This window comes from Salvia miltiorrhiza, chromosome 8, assembly GCF_028751815.1.
Source record: "Salvia miltiorrhiza cultivar Shanhuang (shh) chromosome 8, IMPLAD_Smil_shh, whole genome shotgun sequence".
NCBI lineage: Eukaryota > Viridiplantae > Streptophyta > Magnoliopsida > Lamiales > Lamiaceae > Salvia > Salvia miltiorrhiza.
The window spans coordinates 11002219-11020315 of NC_080394.1; the positions used below are offsets into that span (position 1 = coordinate 11002219).

Consider the following 18097-nt stretch of genomic DNA (forward strand, 5'->3'; position numbering starts at 1 on the left):
ATTATATATGACAAACTGAAAAACATGTATTTTTCTATATGGTTCATTAGAAGTCAATTTTTGGGGAAAAATCATGTTTGATAACAAGTTCTACGTTTGAATTATTTTAACTTATGAAATGTGATACTTATTTGTTGATTGGTTGAATTTGCATAAATATTGGGCCTAAATTATGGATTTTAGGCTTCAGATGAATGAAGTTGATCTCAATAAAATCTAAACGCAGCCGCGTGCCTAAACCATGATAGATACAGATTTCCGCTTGATTTGGTCATGCGAGCATATTTTTCTAGAGCCGAGGCTGCGTGGGAATATTAAGAGATTGAGGCTTTTGAGTCCTATTTTGAGTCTTAGCACTTATAAACTTAGCTCACGTTTGGTTGAGTGTTTTTACAGGTTGGAAATGAATTTAATTAATTAAATCTATTACTTGTTGTTTGATTTAGGCAATGAGTTAATCATTACATTTACTTAAAAGGTAACTCAATCACTCAATTTGTTACTCCTCTAAAATAGAGGGGAAACAAAAGAAAGAGAATACCTTATAAATGATTCATTTCCATTGTTAAACCAAACATTTAATAAAAGTAATGGTTATGGTTACCATTCCATTTCTTTATTTGATTCCATTCCCTTTCCATTCATCTATTTGAACCAAACGAGCACTTAATGTTTATTAATTTGGGGCCTCTGAATCTCAATCTATAACTAACCCCCTCATCAAAGCTCTTTATAGGGCATTCTTAGCACTTATAAAATTAATGTTTATTAATTTGGGGGCCTCCGCCCTAACGGCTGTTTAACATCGTTAAGATTTTTTTTTTAATTTCGCCAAAGTCGACGGAAACTCACCGAAAAATACACCTCTTATTTTCTCTTGCGCTTTTCCAGATTCTGACGGTATCAACCGCTCATTTTCTCTTCTTCCTAAATTCTCCGGACTCCGGCCATCTCGCCTTTATTAGCATCGTCTTCAAGCAATCACTCTATTGATAATTGGTGGACGTCGTATTCCACCAAATAAGTTAATGGAAAATTTGAAAATTGGAGTATAATTCATGATTTGTGGCGTAATTAACCCTAAATAAAAAATAATTCATGCAATAGATATAGTTTTAATTCATTTATTGCATGAATTAGTTTTAACTTATGTACGTTTTGGGATAATCCGATTGCATGAATTGTTTTGGATTGCCATATTACATACTATCATAATATTATATCTACGAATTTTTTGCACTTATCATATGAACAACTTTAGCAAGTAAGTATGAATATTATTATATATGCATGATTACAATATCACCTACGATCATGATAATACATGGACGAATTTTTTGCACCTATTCTATGAACAACTTTACCAAATACGTACGATTATAATCAGCTCAATTCTTCTAGGTCCCTTTGGAAAGCCAAGTACCCGTTGAACGTCGTCCCCGATCACTGGAAGAGACTGTCCATTAGGTAAAATAACATCACAGCGCCTGATATCGAACGCATCCAAAACCCAATAGCTAAGTCGACCCGGGAGATCTTGGATGGTCAGATCTAGAACATCTTCGAATCCCAGCTTGAGGTCGTTCATCTCTGCATTCCTTTCACAAGAGCACATGGTGTGGTCCGAGTAAACAATGAGGCGTAATCCTTATCGGGCTTGATTACTTGTTGCTTGTAGTTAACCAACTCTTCTTTTCTCTTCTCATGACATGTTTTCTTCGTCACAACCACGGGATAGTCAGGAACAACGTTTGTCTCAGTGTCATTCTTTCGTTGAACCATCAACGTGGTGGTGGGCGAGGTTCAAATCCTGATTAGGGTTTTTCGTTGAACCATCAACCCCCCCCCCCAGAAAAACTCAGAATAATTTATTCACTATTTAAGAACGAAAATACGTGAAATTCTGAAGAAAAAAAAAATCAGATGAAAAACAATGACCGTTCATAAAAAATCTCACCGCTCTGATCGCCCTTGGTTCGTCCCATCACCGGAAAATGGGTTGAAGAAGACTGGAAATATGACCGCCCTAAGTTCGCGCCGCCTAAAAAATCTAGTCGATGCCTCAAGAAATTTCTTTAATAATAACAAGAGATGGTGAAAATATTCATAGGGTTTAACTTTAATTGGTTAGGTGCATTTAATTGGACTGATAAATCAAATTAATTTTTTAATCATATTTTCAAACCTTCTTCCCTATTAATTCACGCAAATACTCGATTCATATCTTTGTTATATAATTTCAATCCAATCAAATCTCTCCTCTAAATTAATTAGGCGTCTTTCTGATCGGATATTTTCAGATACCCTTCTGAGATTGCCTGCGCGAATCAACTAATACAACACAATGAATAATCTGAAATGTTTACAACTTAATCTCAGCCGTTAAAAAGGTAGAGATCTAAGGTTAATATAAGTTCTTAAGTTATATACTAAGAGGGGTTTGTGGAATAACTGCCCCATATATATATATATATACATATATATATATATATATATATATATTTCTAAGGAGAAGCAAATGTTTTCAAAGAATAGATAACCAATCTCAGGCATTGATCATGATTCATCGAACGGTTAATAATTAAGATTAAATTTCGCATCCAAATTTTTGATGAATATATCGATAATTGTGTTTAACGTATCCAGGTTTTGAACCCCAAAAACCCCAAACGTTCAATAAAATATCTTTCATGTTCAACCGCATTTCCTTTCATGTTCAATGTTTCTTTATTTTTTGTATAAGCTCCCTTTCTTGTAAAAACCAACTATGTCCACAATTTTTTAAAAGAAATTGTTACATCCAAATAAAAGAAAAACACACTCACACTCTAGCCTTCTAGGTGTCTTGAACCCCCGACCTCTTGGTTGGAGGAGAAGCGTAGAAACCAACCATATCCATATACATGTGTGTGTGTGTGTGTGTGTGTGTGTAGGGGTGGCTACCGTGAGAGCACATATTAAAATAAAAATTAAGAGCAATTTTTAATGTATGAATTTTATGTAGAACACGTATAAATTCGCTGTATAAAGGTATGAATTGTGAAAAATAAATTTTTGCTACCTTTGGGATTCGAACTCAGGACCATAAATTCATCCAACATGATTACGAATCAATCGTAGATCTTGATGATCTAATGACTGAAAATGATTCTTATTTTATATCTTAAGAAATGCTCTTATTTTAGACCTTCTATATATATATATATATATATATTGAATAAGCTGCTTGTAATTTGTATAAGTTTCTTGTAATGACTGCATAACAAAATTCAATTTATTAGATTAAATTTTCGCTCCCTCCAGAATTTGAACGCAAGTAAAAATTTTGTGCAATATTATACTGCAACTTATACAACACTATATACTTACTCATGCAATCATTTTCATTTGTCACAAAAAATAACATTCTCTCTCTCTCTGTCACGACCGGCCTTAATTAAGGATAATTAATCCGGGAAAACCATGACTGGGGAAGGGAAATTAAGAAGCGGGTTTAGAAAGGGGTGCATAAAAGAATACTCAAAGAGCTTGAATACGCGTGAAATATTCCTTAAAAAGGAAAAAGGCATAGTTCGCATAAAAAGGGTACTCAAAGAACTTGTATACGCGTTATATTCCTTAAAAGGAAAAAGGCATCATTAGGGGCTTGGCTAAAACATTATCAGAGTTTGCAACGGAAGGCGTAACTGAAATAATCAGTGTTTACAGCGGAAAGCATAACTGTGATACATGTATGAAGACATGTATCCTTTCTGAGCCTACTTTAAGTTCGACAAAAACTCCACTCAGCAACACTTCATCGCCCATCACAGCTCAACCTGCACAATCATAAACATCGAAGGGCTAAGTACAAAAGTACTTAGTGGGCAGTTGCCAAGCATATAACATAACATCAACAACAAAACACAACATCGCATAAGAGGCATGAGTTTCTTTCATATCATTTGCTCATTAAATATTTCCAAATTCATAAATAGCATAAGGGCATTCTTCATCATCAATCTTCATTAGCAAACATCGTGTCGTGGAGAAGGCCTTCCCCAACGAACACGGGCATCGCGCCGTGAGGGGGACCTCCCTCAGCGGTCACGGCATCGTACTATTGAGGGAGGCCTCCCCCAATAGACGCTGTAACACTGGCATACTGGCATACTGGCATCGCGCCGCGAGAGAGACCTCTCTCAGCAGACACGGGCATCGCGCCGTGAGGAAGGCCCTCCTCAGCGGACACGGCATCGTACTGTTGAGGGAGGCCTCCCCCAACAGACGCAAGCATCAAACATAAGCATAAACTTATCAGCATAAAGCATTCAAGCGTAAATAAGCGTAATCAAGCGTAAATTACATAGGGCGTAAATAGTATAAACAGCATAGCATAAATCATTTAACGTGCAACATAATAAAGCTTAACTCATTTAAGCGTAATAAAGCATACCACACTTGAAGATCCAATTTGCATTTTAAAGCATAACACTTGCATAGCATTTTATTTACGCGTAAGAAATTGCCCACCTCAATTGTTCTTAAAGCTGGCGTGGAGTCGTTTCTTCTTCGGCTTCACTTTCTGTCGCCCGGACCTTCATTGATGAAGAGTCGATAAGTTCGTGAAGTAATTGTCATAAGACAAAGTCTAATTCTACGTGCCTAGGGTATCTTTTAGTGTTTTAGGGTTCTAGCATCCATAATTCGTTACATTAAAGACAGTCAAAAATCAATCATACCTCGTCTAATCTCATTCAAACACATAGGCAACACAAACACATAAGGCACATAAGAATCACAATCAAACATCATCAAAACATGCTCTGTTTTTACACTGACTCAACTTCAAAATTTAATCTGTTCTGACTCCGACATCTCCTGGACTCGAGACTCATACCGAAAGAAAGATCTTCGAATCTAGTTTCATATAAAAAAAAGTAGAGTCGAAAACTCCAAGTGGTTTGAGAGATATGACGTTTTTACCACGATCTACCATGTTCGGCAGTTTTGAACAATCGAAAACTTGGATTTTTGACAAATAGTAAACGTTGTCAAACTGGGCTCAACTTTGGTGGATATCTAGCTAACACAATAAGGTTAATACCATAAAAATTTGGAAAGCTAGATCACACAGGAAGCTACTGAAATAAATGACTCTTTCATCTGTTCTCTGAAATTCTCGGTAGTTATGTGCAGTTTAGGTTTTGCATTTTAAAGAAGTATCAAACGAAGTTGGAATGGCTTGAAATTTTACCAGGGTACTCAAGACTCATGTCAGGACTTGCTATAAAATTTTCAAAGCTATTAGACATCGACAAACCGTCGATCACAGTAGGTCAGTAGGCCTACGAAATTCATATTTATAAGTCCTTAAAAAAAATAATTTATATAAATCAAGAAATAAGAGTTTAATCCCAAAAATATTCATTAAAAGTCCATCATAATTTAAATAAAGAACGGACCTCATTTAAAATAAATAGTCCCAAACTTGTTACGCACATATACGAAATCTTTCATGAAACATCCTTTAAAATAAACTTTGATACATAGAAAATAATTCAACAACTTGAGCTCTTAAGGGGTTGTTTTGCAACAGACACCAAATCTGCCTCGGATCTCCAAATGATGCTCCAAAAGACATTCTGGAAACTAGACATTTCAAGGATCATTCTCCAATTTGAATCGATTGAAAAACAATTCAAACGAGCAAGATATGCCCTCTCAAAGATGGGTATTTAACAAGCAAAAATCTGAAAATTTCAGATTTCCAGATTACAACCAAGTCAGTGGGCTTTCTTTAAAAATTCATATCTCCCTTTACAAAACTCCACTGGGAACCCCAAGGGTCAATCTGGAAACTAGGGAGAGATCATAACACTCTCCAGTTGGATTTACTCTAAGAACATTCATGGTTTAGAAGATATGACTGTCTAAAGTTCAGTGCACAAAAAGCGTTCAAGTTTGGCAGATTCATAACATAAATCAGAAAACCAACTTTAGGCTTCACCAAAAATTCTAAAACTAAGCAAGTAAGTTCCCAACATGTCATTGAATATTCAGTAGAAAGCTAGGCTTGAGAATCAAAGATTTAAGTCGGGCTTTGCCACCTCAAAGTCGTAGGTTTGTAAAATCTACTGGATGGTACATGGAATAAGAACTAGATTTCAAGAATTTATACCGGTTGTTTCCCTTATTCAAAAATGGTGAGGCCGATGTCAAAAGAAAGATACGGGAGTCTAGAGTGACATATTCAAGTTTCAAAGGTTTTCACCGATTGAAACTTTACTTATGGCCTCCCAAAGATTGTTTACCAAAAATGTATTCCAGATGGGCAGTGATGTTTACAAATTCATAAATAAATCATAAGAGCTTCAAACCTTCTGAAATTTTGCCAAAGTATAGCAAACATATGAAAGATGATACACAATTAATTTGGGAATTTTTTGGGAACCTTTTGGATGGCTGGAATCGCCTTGCAAAACACTGCCGGAGCAGTGTGCTTATGGCAGAACTCGTGGCTGCTCTTCGGTTCCTTAGTGAAGAATGAAGATGATGAAAAGATTGTTGCCTGTATAATGGAATGTTAGATGCATTCTTGCGTGTGGTGGGGAAGGGAGTAGGTGGAAAGTTTGGTGTAGTGGAATTAGTGGAGTGGAAAGGGTGGTGAGAAAAAAATGTAGTGGAAGAAAGCAAAAGGTGGTGGAGATAGTTGGTGGAGTGGAGAAGTGGAGATTATGCGTGTATAGTGTAGGAGACATTAGGGAGTGGAAAAAAATAATGATGATTGTATGCTTACATATATGTCTAGCATATTCATGTATCTACTTCATAGCATTGATAGGTGAAACTGTAATTGGTTATAAGAGTTTGTAAAGTATGAGAATGAGATTGATGAATAAATGAATTATATCCTCATGCCTTGGTGATGCTAATACAGTAATATGAATCTAGATTAAATCCGTAGATTGAATTTGCGTTGCAGTCGGAATAATTTCTCGACTTCTAGTAGCACTAATAAAATATAACTGCTTCTGTTTCTCGATTAATAAATAACATGACTTTGCTAAGTCAGTTATAACTTGGAAATAATAATTATTGATTGCTCAATAATCCTCGTCGCGTTTTTTTTTTTTTTTTTTTTTTTCATACGTTATAAAAAATATAACGCTAAAATAATAACTCTGCCTCTGATAAAAAAAATCAGAACCATAAACTGGATTCATTTATAAAAAATTGCATTTACTAGTTTTTATCATAAATAAAAGAGCGGGCTACTACATACTACCCCTCTTAACAAAAATTTCGTCCCGAAATTTGCATATCTCTGCTAAAACAATTCGGGGTATTTTTCCTTCATCTTGTTTTCAAGCTCCCACGTAGCTTTTCTTGTCTGCGGTGTCTCCATAAGATTTTCACTGATGTGATTGAGGCTGATTTCGCAAGTGTCCACGTATTGCTGGCAAGGGGGTGTGGGTGTTCCCAATTGCTGAACCTCGTTGTCTGTTGGGGCATTGCGTGGAGTAGTGACCTTTTTGGCCACAATTGTAACAACCGTTAGTTCCAGCCCGACAGATACCCCTATGCATCTTACCGCAATTTGGGCAAGGTGAAATTCCTTTCTGACCTTGGTTACCTCCAGTTGGCTCGAGATTAGTCTGTGCCTCGTACCTTGGTTGAATAAACTGTTCGGCCCGTTCCTTTTCTTGCCACACTTTCTTACTGGTCTGATTGATATTGTCTTCGTTGTTGTCCCACTTGTGCTTCCCTTTGAGAGTATGTGAGGCTCCTGGTGGATCGTTTGGCGTTGAGATCAATGGTGGGGCTGACTTGTCTGACGGCATTGCAGCTTCAATGTCAAGTGCCCTGTTCAGAGACTCCGTGTATGAGAGTCCTCCATGGCTTGCTAGAACCATCTTAATTTCGTACCGCAGTCCTTCACAAAATTTCTCTGCCATCTTCTCCTCTGTGTCCACTTGTTGCGGAGCAAACCTAGACATGTTGCAGAATTCCTTGTCGTATTCAACCACAGATTTATTTCCTTGCTTCAACTCGTAGAACTCAGCTTCTTTCTTCTTCCTATAGCTTTTCGGAATATATTTATCATATAATCCTGTCTTAAAATCTTCCCAAGTATAACTTGCCCATTGTTCAGGTGTCAGAATTTTTCGACGTGCTTCCCACCAGAAATCCGCTGATCCTGTTAGTTGGAATGAGACGCAAGATAGGCGCTCCTCATCAGTACAACGTAGAAAGTTGAAAATACGTTCCATTGCACGCACCCAAATCTCAGCTTCAGCCGGTTCACTCGTTCCGTCAAACGTAGGTGGATTTTGCCTTAAAAAGAGTTCTTCGACTCTCCTAGTCGGAGGCGGAGGGGATGGGTTATGTCCTCGAGCATCTTGTGGTTCTTCGGGTACAGCGTTACGGTTTCTGCGATTGTTATTGTTTCTCGCAGGGCGTCCTCTCCTAGGCGGCATTCTGGTAGCAAATATGTGCCAATTAGTACACTCTAGCATAATCTAATACAAACCTCAAAAGAATTCTTGTAAGGTCAACTTATTCTAACTTGTAAACAAGTCATAACTCCAATGTCAACATTGATGTAGTAAGCTTTAAGTGTCCTTAGCATCTCAAATCCATGAGTCATAAAAATTTTTAAGCATATAAAGCTCATCATCTAAATTGGATACTTAAGCATAAGTCATGGAGATTCATAGCGGCTATAAAATCATGAGCTTAAAAATTATTCTATACGTATCACTTATCTTGCTGCTTTCACTATAGCCACCAAAAGATACAATCTAATTTCTTCTATGTTTGCTTCTATGTTCTGTCGTAGTGGTGATCTCATATCTTAATAGCTCTATGTTCATAGGGATTCATTCCATAGGCATACTTAATCGCACTTACGTAAATCATTTCATTAAATAACAACATAACATAGCTATTAACAGTTACTCACTTTGCTATTACGATAATTCTCACTTTTTGTAAACATTAACTCAAAACTTGGAATAGCTTACCATTCTGCTTCGTTGAGTGTGATGCGATGAAGTGCTGAGCTTTGTCGATTGAACTCTAGACACTTTAGTGATCCATTCTAACTTTGGCTTAAATAAACTCATAGGCTCAGAGCAAACGAACTGCTCTGATACCACTCTGTCACGACCGGCCTTAATTAAGGATAATTAATCCGGGAAAACCATGACTGGGGAAGGGAAATTAAGAAGCGGGTTTAGAAAGGGGTGCATAAAAGAATACTCAAAGAGCTTGAATACGCGTGAAATATTCCTTAAAAAGGAAAAAGGCATAGTTCGCATAAAAAGGGTACTCAAAGAACTTGTATACGCGTTATATTCCTTAAAAGGAAAAAGGCATCATTAGGGGCTTGGCTAAAACATTATCAGAGTTTGCAACGGAAGGCGTAACTGAAATAATCAGTGTTTACAGCGGAAAGCATAACTGTGATACATGTATGAAGACATGTATCCTTTCTGAGCCTACTTTAAGTTCGACAAAAACTCCACTCAGCAACACTTCATCGCCCATCACAGCTCAACCTGCACAATCATAAACATCGAAGGGCTAAGTACAAAAGTACTTAGTGGGCAGTTGCCAAGCATATAACATAACATCAACAACAAAACACAACATCGCATAAGAGGCATGAGTTTCTTTCATATCATTTGCTCATTAAATATTTCCAAATTCATAAATAGCATAAGGGCATTCTTCATCATCAATCTTCATTAGCAAACATCGTGTCGTGGAGAAGGCCTTCCCCAACGAACACGGGCATCGCGCCGTGAGGGGGACCTCCCTCAGCGGTCACGGCATCGTACTATTGAGGGAGGCCTCCCCCAATAGACGCTGTAACACTGGCATACTGGCATACTGGCATCGCGCCGCGAGAGAGACCTCTCTCAGCAGACACGGGCATCGCGCCGTGAGGAAGGCCCTCCTCAGCGGACACGGCATCGTACTGTTGAGGGAGGCCTCCCCCAACAGACGCAAGCATCAAACATAAGCATAAACTTATCAGCATAAAGCATTCAAGCGTAAATAAGCGTAATCAAGCGTAAATTACATAGGGCGTAAATAGTATAAACAGCATAGCATAAATCATTTAACGTGCAACATAATAAAGCTTAACTCATTTAAGCGTAATAAAGCATACCACACTTGAAGATCCAATTTGCATTTTAAAGCATAACACTTGCATAGCATTTTATTTACGCGTAAGAAATTGCCCACCTCAATTGTTCTTAAAGCTGGCGTGGAGTCGTTTCTTCTTCGGCTTCACTTTCTGTCGCCCGGACCTTCATTGATGAAGAGTCGATAAGTTCGTGAAGTAATTGTCATAAGACAAAGTCTAATTCTACGTGCCTAGGGTATCTTTTAGTGTTTTAGGGTTCTAGCATCCATAATTCGTTACATTAAAGACAGTCAAAAATCAATCATACCTCGTCTAATCTCATTCAAACACATAGGCAACACAAACACATAAGGCACATAAGAATCACAATCAAACATCATCAAAACATGCTCTGTTTTTACACTGACTCAACTTCAAAATTTAATCTGTTCTGACTCCGACATCTCCTGGACTCGAGACTCATACCGAAAGAAAGATCTTCGAATCTAGTTTCATATAAAAAAAAGTAGAGTCGAAAACTCCAAGTGGTTTGAGAGATATGACGTTTTTACCACGATCTACCATGTTCGGCAGTTTTGAACAATCGAAAACTTGGATTTTTGACAAATAGTAAACGTTGTCAAACTGGGCTCAACTTTGGTGGATATCTAGCTAACACAATAAGGTTAATACCATAAAAATTTGGAAAGCTAGATCACACAGGAAGCTACTGAAATAAATGACTCTTTCATCTGTTCTCTGAAATTCTCGGTAGTTATGTGCAGTTTAGGTTTTGCATTTTAAAGAAGTATCAAACGAAGTTGGAATGGCTTGAAATTTTACCAGGGTACTCAAGACTCATGTCAGGACTTGCTATAAAATTTTCAAAGCTATTAGACATCGACAAACCGTCGATCACAGTAGGTCAGTAGGCCTACGAAATTCATATTTATAAGTCCTTAAAAAAAATAATTTATATAAATCAAGAAATAAGAGTTTAATCCCAAAAATATTCATTAAAAGTCCATCATAATTTAAATAAAGAACGGACCTCATTTAAAATAAATAGTCCCAAACTTGTTACGCACATATACGAAATCTTTCATGAAACATCCTTTAAAATAAACTTTGATACATAGAAAATAATTCAACAACTTGAGCTCTTAAGGGGTTGTTTTGCAACAGACACCAAATCTGCCTCGGATCTCCAAATGATGCTCCAAAAGACATTCTGGAAACTAGACATTTCAAGGATCATTCTCCAATTTGAATCGATTGAAAAACAATTCAAACGAGCAAGATATGCCCTCTCAAAGATGGGTATTTAACAAGCAAAAATCTGAAAATTTCAGATTTCCAGATTACAACCAAGTCAGTGGGCTTTCTTTAAAAATTCATATCTCCCTTTACAAAACTCCACTGGGAACCCCAAGGGTCAATCTGGAAACTAGGGAGAGATCATAACACTCTCCAGTTGGATTTACTCTAAGAACATTCATGGTTTAGAAGATATGACTGTCTAAAGTTCAGTGCACAAAAAGCGTTCAAGTTTGGCAGATTCATAACATAAATCAGAAAACCAACTTTAGGCTTCACCAAAAATTCTAAAACTAAGCAAGTAAGTTCCCAACATGTCATTGAATATTCAGTAGAAAGCTAGGCTTGAGAATCAAAGATTTAAGTCGGGCTTTGCCACCTCAAAGTCGTAGGTTTGTAAAATCTACTGGATGGTACATGGAATAAGAACTAGATTTCAAGAATTTATACCGGTTGTTTCCCTTATTCAAAAATGGTGAGGCCGATGTCAAAAGAAAGATACGGGAGTCTAGAGTGACATATTCAAGTTTCAAAGGTTTTCACCGATTGAAACTTTACTTATGGCCTCCCAAAGATTGTTTACCAAAAATGTATTCCAGATGGGCAGTGATGTTTACAAATTCATAAATAAATCATAAGAGCTTCAAACCTTCTGAAATTTTGCCAAAGTATAGCAAACATATGAAAGATGATACACAATTAATTTGGGAATTTTTTGGGAACCTTTTGGATGGCTGGAATCGCCTTGCAAAACACTGCCGGAGCAGTGTGCTTATGGCAGAACTCGTGGCTGCTCTTCGGTTCCTTAGTGAAGAATGAAGATGATGAAAAGATTGTTGCCTGTATAATGGAATGTTAGATGCATTCTTGCGTGTGGTGGGGAAGGGAGTAGGTGGAAAGTTTGGTGTAGTGGAATTAGTGGAGTGGAAAGGGTGGTGAGAAAAAAATGTAGTGGAAGAAAGCAAAAGGTGGTGGAGATAGTTGGTGGAGTGGAGAAGTGGAGATTATGCGTGTATAGTGTAGGAGACATTAGGGAGTGGAAAAAAATAATGATGATTGTATGCTTACATATATGTCTAGCATATTCATGTATCTACTTCATAGCATTGATAGGTGAAACTGTAATTGGTTATAAGAGTTTGTAAAGTATGAGAATGAGATTGATGAATAAATGAATTATATCCTCATGCCTTGGTGATGCTAATACAGTAATATGAATCTAGATTAAATCCGTAGATTGAATTTGCGTTGCAGTCGGAATAATTTCTCGACTTCTAGTAGCACTAATAAAATATAACTGCTTCTGTTTCTCGATTAATAAATAACATGACTTTGCTAAGTCAGTTATAACTTGGAAATAATAATTATTGATTGCTCAATAATCCTCGTCGCGTTTTTTTTTTTTTTTTTTTTTTTCATACGTTATAAAAAATATAACGCTAAAATAATAACTCTGCCTCTGATAAAAAAAATCAGAACCATAAACTGGATTCATTTATAAAAAATTGCATTTACTAGTTTTTATCATAAATAAAAGAGCGGGCTACTACACTCTCTCTCTCTCTATATATATATATATATATATATATATACACACACACACACACACATATACATATATATATATAGGGAGTGGATCATGTAGATCCACCCCCTTATCCTAGTATATAGTATATAGCGCTCCTCCATACACTGCTGGCATGTGGCGCGCTAGGAGCGTGCCACGTGGCAGCAGCCTTCCAAGGCTTTCCATGCCAAAAACGCAAGGGGTAAAATGGTCATTTCTGATTATTTTATTTTATTTTTACCGAAAATCCTTTTTTTTCCTGGACCGTCGTCAAAATTATGCATATAATTGAACACCAATATGCATAAATATAAACACAAATATGCATGACGCTGGATAGAAATATGCATGAGAAAGTATCAGTGTGTGACCCGTCAAGTGACCAACAACGAGAGCTACCTGACGGTGTCGCATAGTATTATGCATATAGTTCAACACGATTATGCATAGAAAAACATAAATATGCATAACATTACACACAAATATGCATAGCATTTTTCGACAGCGAGAGACACCAGATGATTTGCATACTGATACTTTCTCATGCATATTTCTATCCAGCGTCATGCATATTTGGATTTATCTTTATGCATATTGGTGTACAATCATATGCATAATTTTGACGACGGCCGCAGGAAAAAAACTAGATTTTCGGTATTTAAAAAAATCAAAATTAAAAAAAATGTAAAAAATAAAAAATCGAAATAACCATTTTAGCGCGCCACGTGCCCCATTGTGTGGTCCAAAATTTGGACCTATATACTATGGGGGAGTGGATACTACATGATCCCACCCCTATATATAGGGTTAGGCTAAAATAAGAATTAGATTTAGGATATAAATTAAGAACCATTATAAACCAATGGATCTACAAGATTTAACGGACAGATTTGGTTCCAATTTAAGTGTTGATTTTCACGCTAATTACACAATAGGTTAGAAAGGTAATTTCAATTTTTCAATAATTATACTTTCCTTAATTAAGGGGATCGTGTGATACAATCACAACTAAAGATTTGTTCCCATTAATTCAGTTATATTAAATTCATGCACATTGACAGTACGATTCCTACAATAATGAATAGTGATTCGTCTACCAATTCATATGAAATTCATGGATATACATTGACAGAACGATTCCTACAAAAATGAATAGTGATTCATCCACATTGACAGAACGATTCGTACAACAATGATTAGTTATTCGTCTACCAATTCATATGACATTCTTGGTATCATTGTTACAATTGCGATGAAGTTCAACTATATTAAATTCATGCACATTGACAAAACAATTCCTACAACAATGAATAATGATTCGTATACCAATTCATACAAACACACTTATAATATGCATTGAACAATCAATCTTTATTTTTTGTTTAATTATATGGATAATTTATTATGCCTCACGTGAATTGTTGTATGAATAAAATCAAATTTTGAACTGAAAATGAACTTGGACGCCAAAATCGGAACAATTAATGTTGTTGGCTACATGGAAAGTCAAACCCCCAATATCGCTTTTACCCTTCATACGAAATTAGATGTGAATTTTGTAGTTCAATTAAACGAATCAGTAAATATATCTAATATTTGATCTCAGCCGTTTAATACCCCAAGATCTGCGGTTTAAATCAGTTCTTAATTTATATGTTAAGGGGAGTTTTGTGAATAACCGCCCATATATATATATATATATATATATATATATATATATATATATATATATATATAGGGGTGGGCTACTGTGAGAGCACATCTTAAAATAAGAAATAAGAGCAATTTTTAATGTATGAATTTTATGTAGAACACGTATGAATTCGCTGTATAAATGTATGAATTGTGAAAAATAATTTTTTGCTACCTTTGGGATTCGAACTGAGGACCATAAACAATCCAACAGGATTACGAATCAACCATATAGATCTTGATGATCTAAGGGCTGAAAATGATTCTTATTTTATATCTTAATAAATGCTCTTATTTTAGCCATTCCATATATATATATATATATATATATATATATATATATATATATATATATATATATATATATCATTTTCTCAAATTGCTAGTATTCTCAGTCTTTAATAACGCACATTATTCAAAAGAGGCCACACATAGCAAAATACCTATAATAATAAAAAATTATAGTTAAATAAATAAAAATATGAAAATAATTATTATGTTGAACTACTAATTAATATGCCTTTATATGTTTACACGTATAAATTACATGTGCAATTAAAATTCATGTACACATGTAATTTACATTGTTACACAAGTTTTGTTGCATAAATTTTGGTTATACGAATTTATGTAACAACGTAAATAATAGTGTTACATAAATTTTGATTACACATAAAATTTGTATAAATTGTGTAAGTGTATAAGGGCATAATAATTCAAAATAACAATTATTTTTATATTTTTATCTATATATATAGCTATACTTTTCTTTTGCCATATGCGAGATATTATCTCTTATTTAAAATGTAAAGATTGAATGAAGTCATGGATAGGCCTCAATAATTGATGGAATGGCCTCTATATGTTTGACTGCAAAGCTAGTGAAACCAGCTGATTTGATTATATTTTCCCACTCCTCGAAAGTCCTCTCTTTTCCGGTGGTGTAAGCCAACATGAGCATGTCCAACCGTAACCGGGCCTCGCTGTATTTGTCCTCTTCCTCTTCGCGAATCACTGCTTCCACGATTATCACTTTCTCCTTAATTGCTTCCTTACACTTTTTCAATATTTGTATGCACTCCTCGTCATTCCAGTCGTGCAACACCGACTGCATCATGAATTAAATATATACCAAACCAAATATTCACGCTTCAATTCGAACCCAAAATCTAAAATTAATTAATTAAAGTCATTTTTAGTTATATGTTACAAGATGCTATATAATGAGGATGAATGTAGCATAAAAGAAGAGATACCATGAGAAAAGCAGCATCGGCGTTAGGAACAGCCTCAAACATGCTGCCGGCTACATGCTGAATGCCCTGAGACGGCGGCGCATGCAACACTAACCACACTGGGACGATCAAAGTTGATCCCATGGATCCTAGGAAAGGCCTTGAGCAGAATCCGGAGGGCGGTGCCGTCGCCGCCCCCGACATCCACCAAGGACTCGATTCCCTCCAAGGCCTTCGGATACTGATTCACGATGGCTGCGGCGGACACCTTGGCCACGCAGCTCATCGCATCATCAAACAGCTTGCTGTGCGCGGGATTAACATCGGTGTAGCTCCAGATATCGCTGCCGTGCTCTTCCTCGAAGGTCGACCCGCCGCTCTCTCGAGCTCGAGAGCTCAGCCTGTTCCACGGCGCTAGCGCGGTCGGCGAGCTCTCCAGCAAGATAAATGCGGCCATGCTCTCATCTCCGTTTCGCATCAGCAGCCGCGAGAGCGGCGTCTGCACGTACGAGACCTTTGACGAGGTGACCGTCTGCTTGAAGAAACGTCGGTGGACCAGGTACCGCATAATACGGCGGAGGATTGTTGGCGAGCAACCCACGGCGGCGGAGAGGTCGCCGTGCGTCATGGTGCCGCCGTGGGAGTCCATGACGTCGGCGATTTGGAGCTCGATGGTGCATCTGACTACGGCGGTCGGAGTGAAGCCCAAGGCGCACCTCCACATCTCCAGTTTCGCGTCGGCTGTGATGGTGCCTTTTGATTCTGCCATCTTCGTTTAGTAAGTGAGTGGAGAAATAGGCCTATATTTTACTATTTTAATGAGTGAAGAAAAAGATCCATAAATTTAATAAAATAAATTAGAACAACTTTTATGAATGGTTCAAAATGACAAATTAGAACTATAGTAATTTATAAAAAATCAAATATTATGGATTAAGGACTATGTTCGCACGGCATTGCCATATGGGTGGTAGGTACATTAACTCGTGCTCATGCTGGGAGACAATTATTTTAGGTAGATCAATGTGTAGTATTCACTCTGTTTCCAGAAGCATATGTTTGGACATGATCCCACAACTAATCCCTTATCTTTTATCCTCACTTTCAACTCTTGTTTATAACTTTACCAATATGATTCATCATTATTTTTTTCACCACTTACAAACGTGAACTCATTCCGCCAATCACGAATTACGATACATTTATCTAATACTCCCTCCATCCCGGCAATTTTGAGATCTTTTTCTTGGGCACGGAAATTAAGAAAATAGTGTTTTTGTGTGTGGGTGAAAAAGTTAAAAGGTGAATAAAGGGTAAAATTTTTGCTAAATAATAAACAGGTTAATGGAAAACAAATACACGAAGTTTCACCAAATTTGTATTTTGCACACGACCATAAAAAATAGCTCTATAATACATAAACTTTTGATTCAATTGAAATTTGCACACGACGAGAACTCCGGTTATGATTAAAGTTCACCAGCAACAATGCCGACTATTATTTAATTTAGGTGACAATACGTGTGGCATTTTTAATGATCTGGTAATACGCGTGTCATAAAAATAAAAAACGACGTCATTTTTGTTTTATTATCCAAATCAGAAAACTCTCCCCCTACCGCCCTCTTCCAGAGACCCTCTCTTTCTCTCCCTCTACGGAGCAGCGCCGCCGCAGCCTTGACCTCTCTCCACGGCTCTGCCACCCTTCGCCGCCTCGCCTTCCCTTGCAAACCCTCATCTCCTTCAACTTAATTAGGTCGGGGAGCGGGGGGATGTTCAAATGATTATGGGCTCGTGTGCAGATCTGGGAATTTCCCCTTCTGCGAGAGAAACATTGTGGTGGCTGGCGTTGTGAGGTGGTCGTGGTCTAGACGGCGGCGTTCGTTGAGACCAGAAGGAAGGCGACAACGAGAAGCTCGAAATCTTTTTCTACTCTTTTTTTTTAACTTGATCTTAGTTGTGTGTGTATTACTTCTGTTGAAGTAGGATGTTTGATTAATGCTCTGTACTCGCCGGATATTCGAGGGAGGCGAGAGAAGGGAGAGGCGACGGGTGGTGCTTGGAAAATTGGCAATGCCGGTGAGAAAGAAGGGGGACCATCTGTGTGTGCATAGAGAGAGAGAGAGCAGAAAGGGAAAAACGACAACGTTTTTTTTAAACGCCTGACTA

General features: G+C 37.1%; 2 protein-coding genes across 13 annotated transcripts; both read right to left on the reverse strand.

The window, feature by feature from the left end:
- Window positions 1-3586: 3586 nt before the first annotated feature.
- LOC131000865 (uncharacterized) lies at window positions 3587-12853 on the reverse strand. 12 transcript variants are annotated; one of them, XR_009093805.1, is made up of 5 exons: window positions 12158-12851; window positions 10237-11348; window positions 9006-9542; window positions 4513-4577; window positions 3587-3818 (listed from the first exon to the last, which is right to left on the reverse strand). XR_009093805.1 is itself a non-coding variant. In XM_057926992.1 (3 exons), exon 1 carries the CDS (start codon window positions 8496-8498, stop codon window positions 7395-7397), a length of 1104 nt encoding a protein of 367 aa, XP_057782975.1. In that variant the 5' UTR covers window positions 8499-8998; the 3' UTR covers window positions 3587-3818; window positions 4513-4577; window positions 6434-7394. The 12 variants fall into 12 exon arrangements, 4 of the variants coding, with proteins under 4 accessions (XP_057782975.1, XP_057782978.1, XP_057782976.1 ...); XR_009093804.1 differs by having other exon boundaries at window positions 10237-11355; XR_009093801.1 differs by having other exon boundaries at window positions 10237-10301; window positions 12158-12848.
- Window positions 12854-15371: 2518 nt separating this feature from the next.
- On the reverse strand, window positions 15372-16833 carry LOC131000869 (flavonoid 4'-O-methyltransferase 3-like). The gene is given in 3 exon segments (XM_057926998.1): window positions 15372-15801; window positions 15950-16030; window positions 16032-16833. Coding segments are annotated over 3 exon segments (1032 nt in total). The 5' UTR covers window positions 16698-16833; the 3' UTR covers window positions 15372-15516.
- Between the last annotated feature and the right edge of the window lie 1264 nt (window positions 16834-18097).

What these genes read in the sequence shown, in the direction of transcription:
- LOC131000865 (XM_057926992.1), bottom strand. Translation starts at nt 8,498, where the DNA reads ATGCTAGAGTGTACTAATTGGCACATATTTGCTACCAGAATGCCGCCT.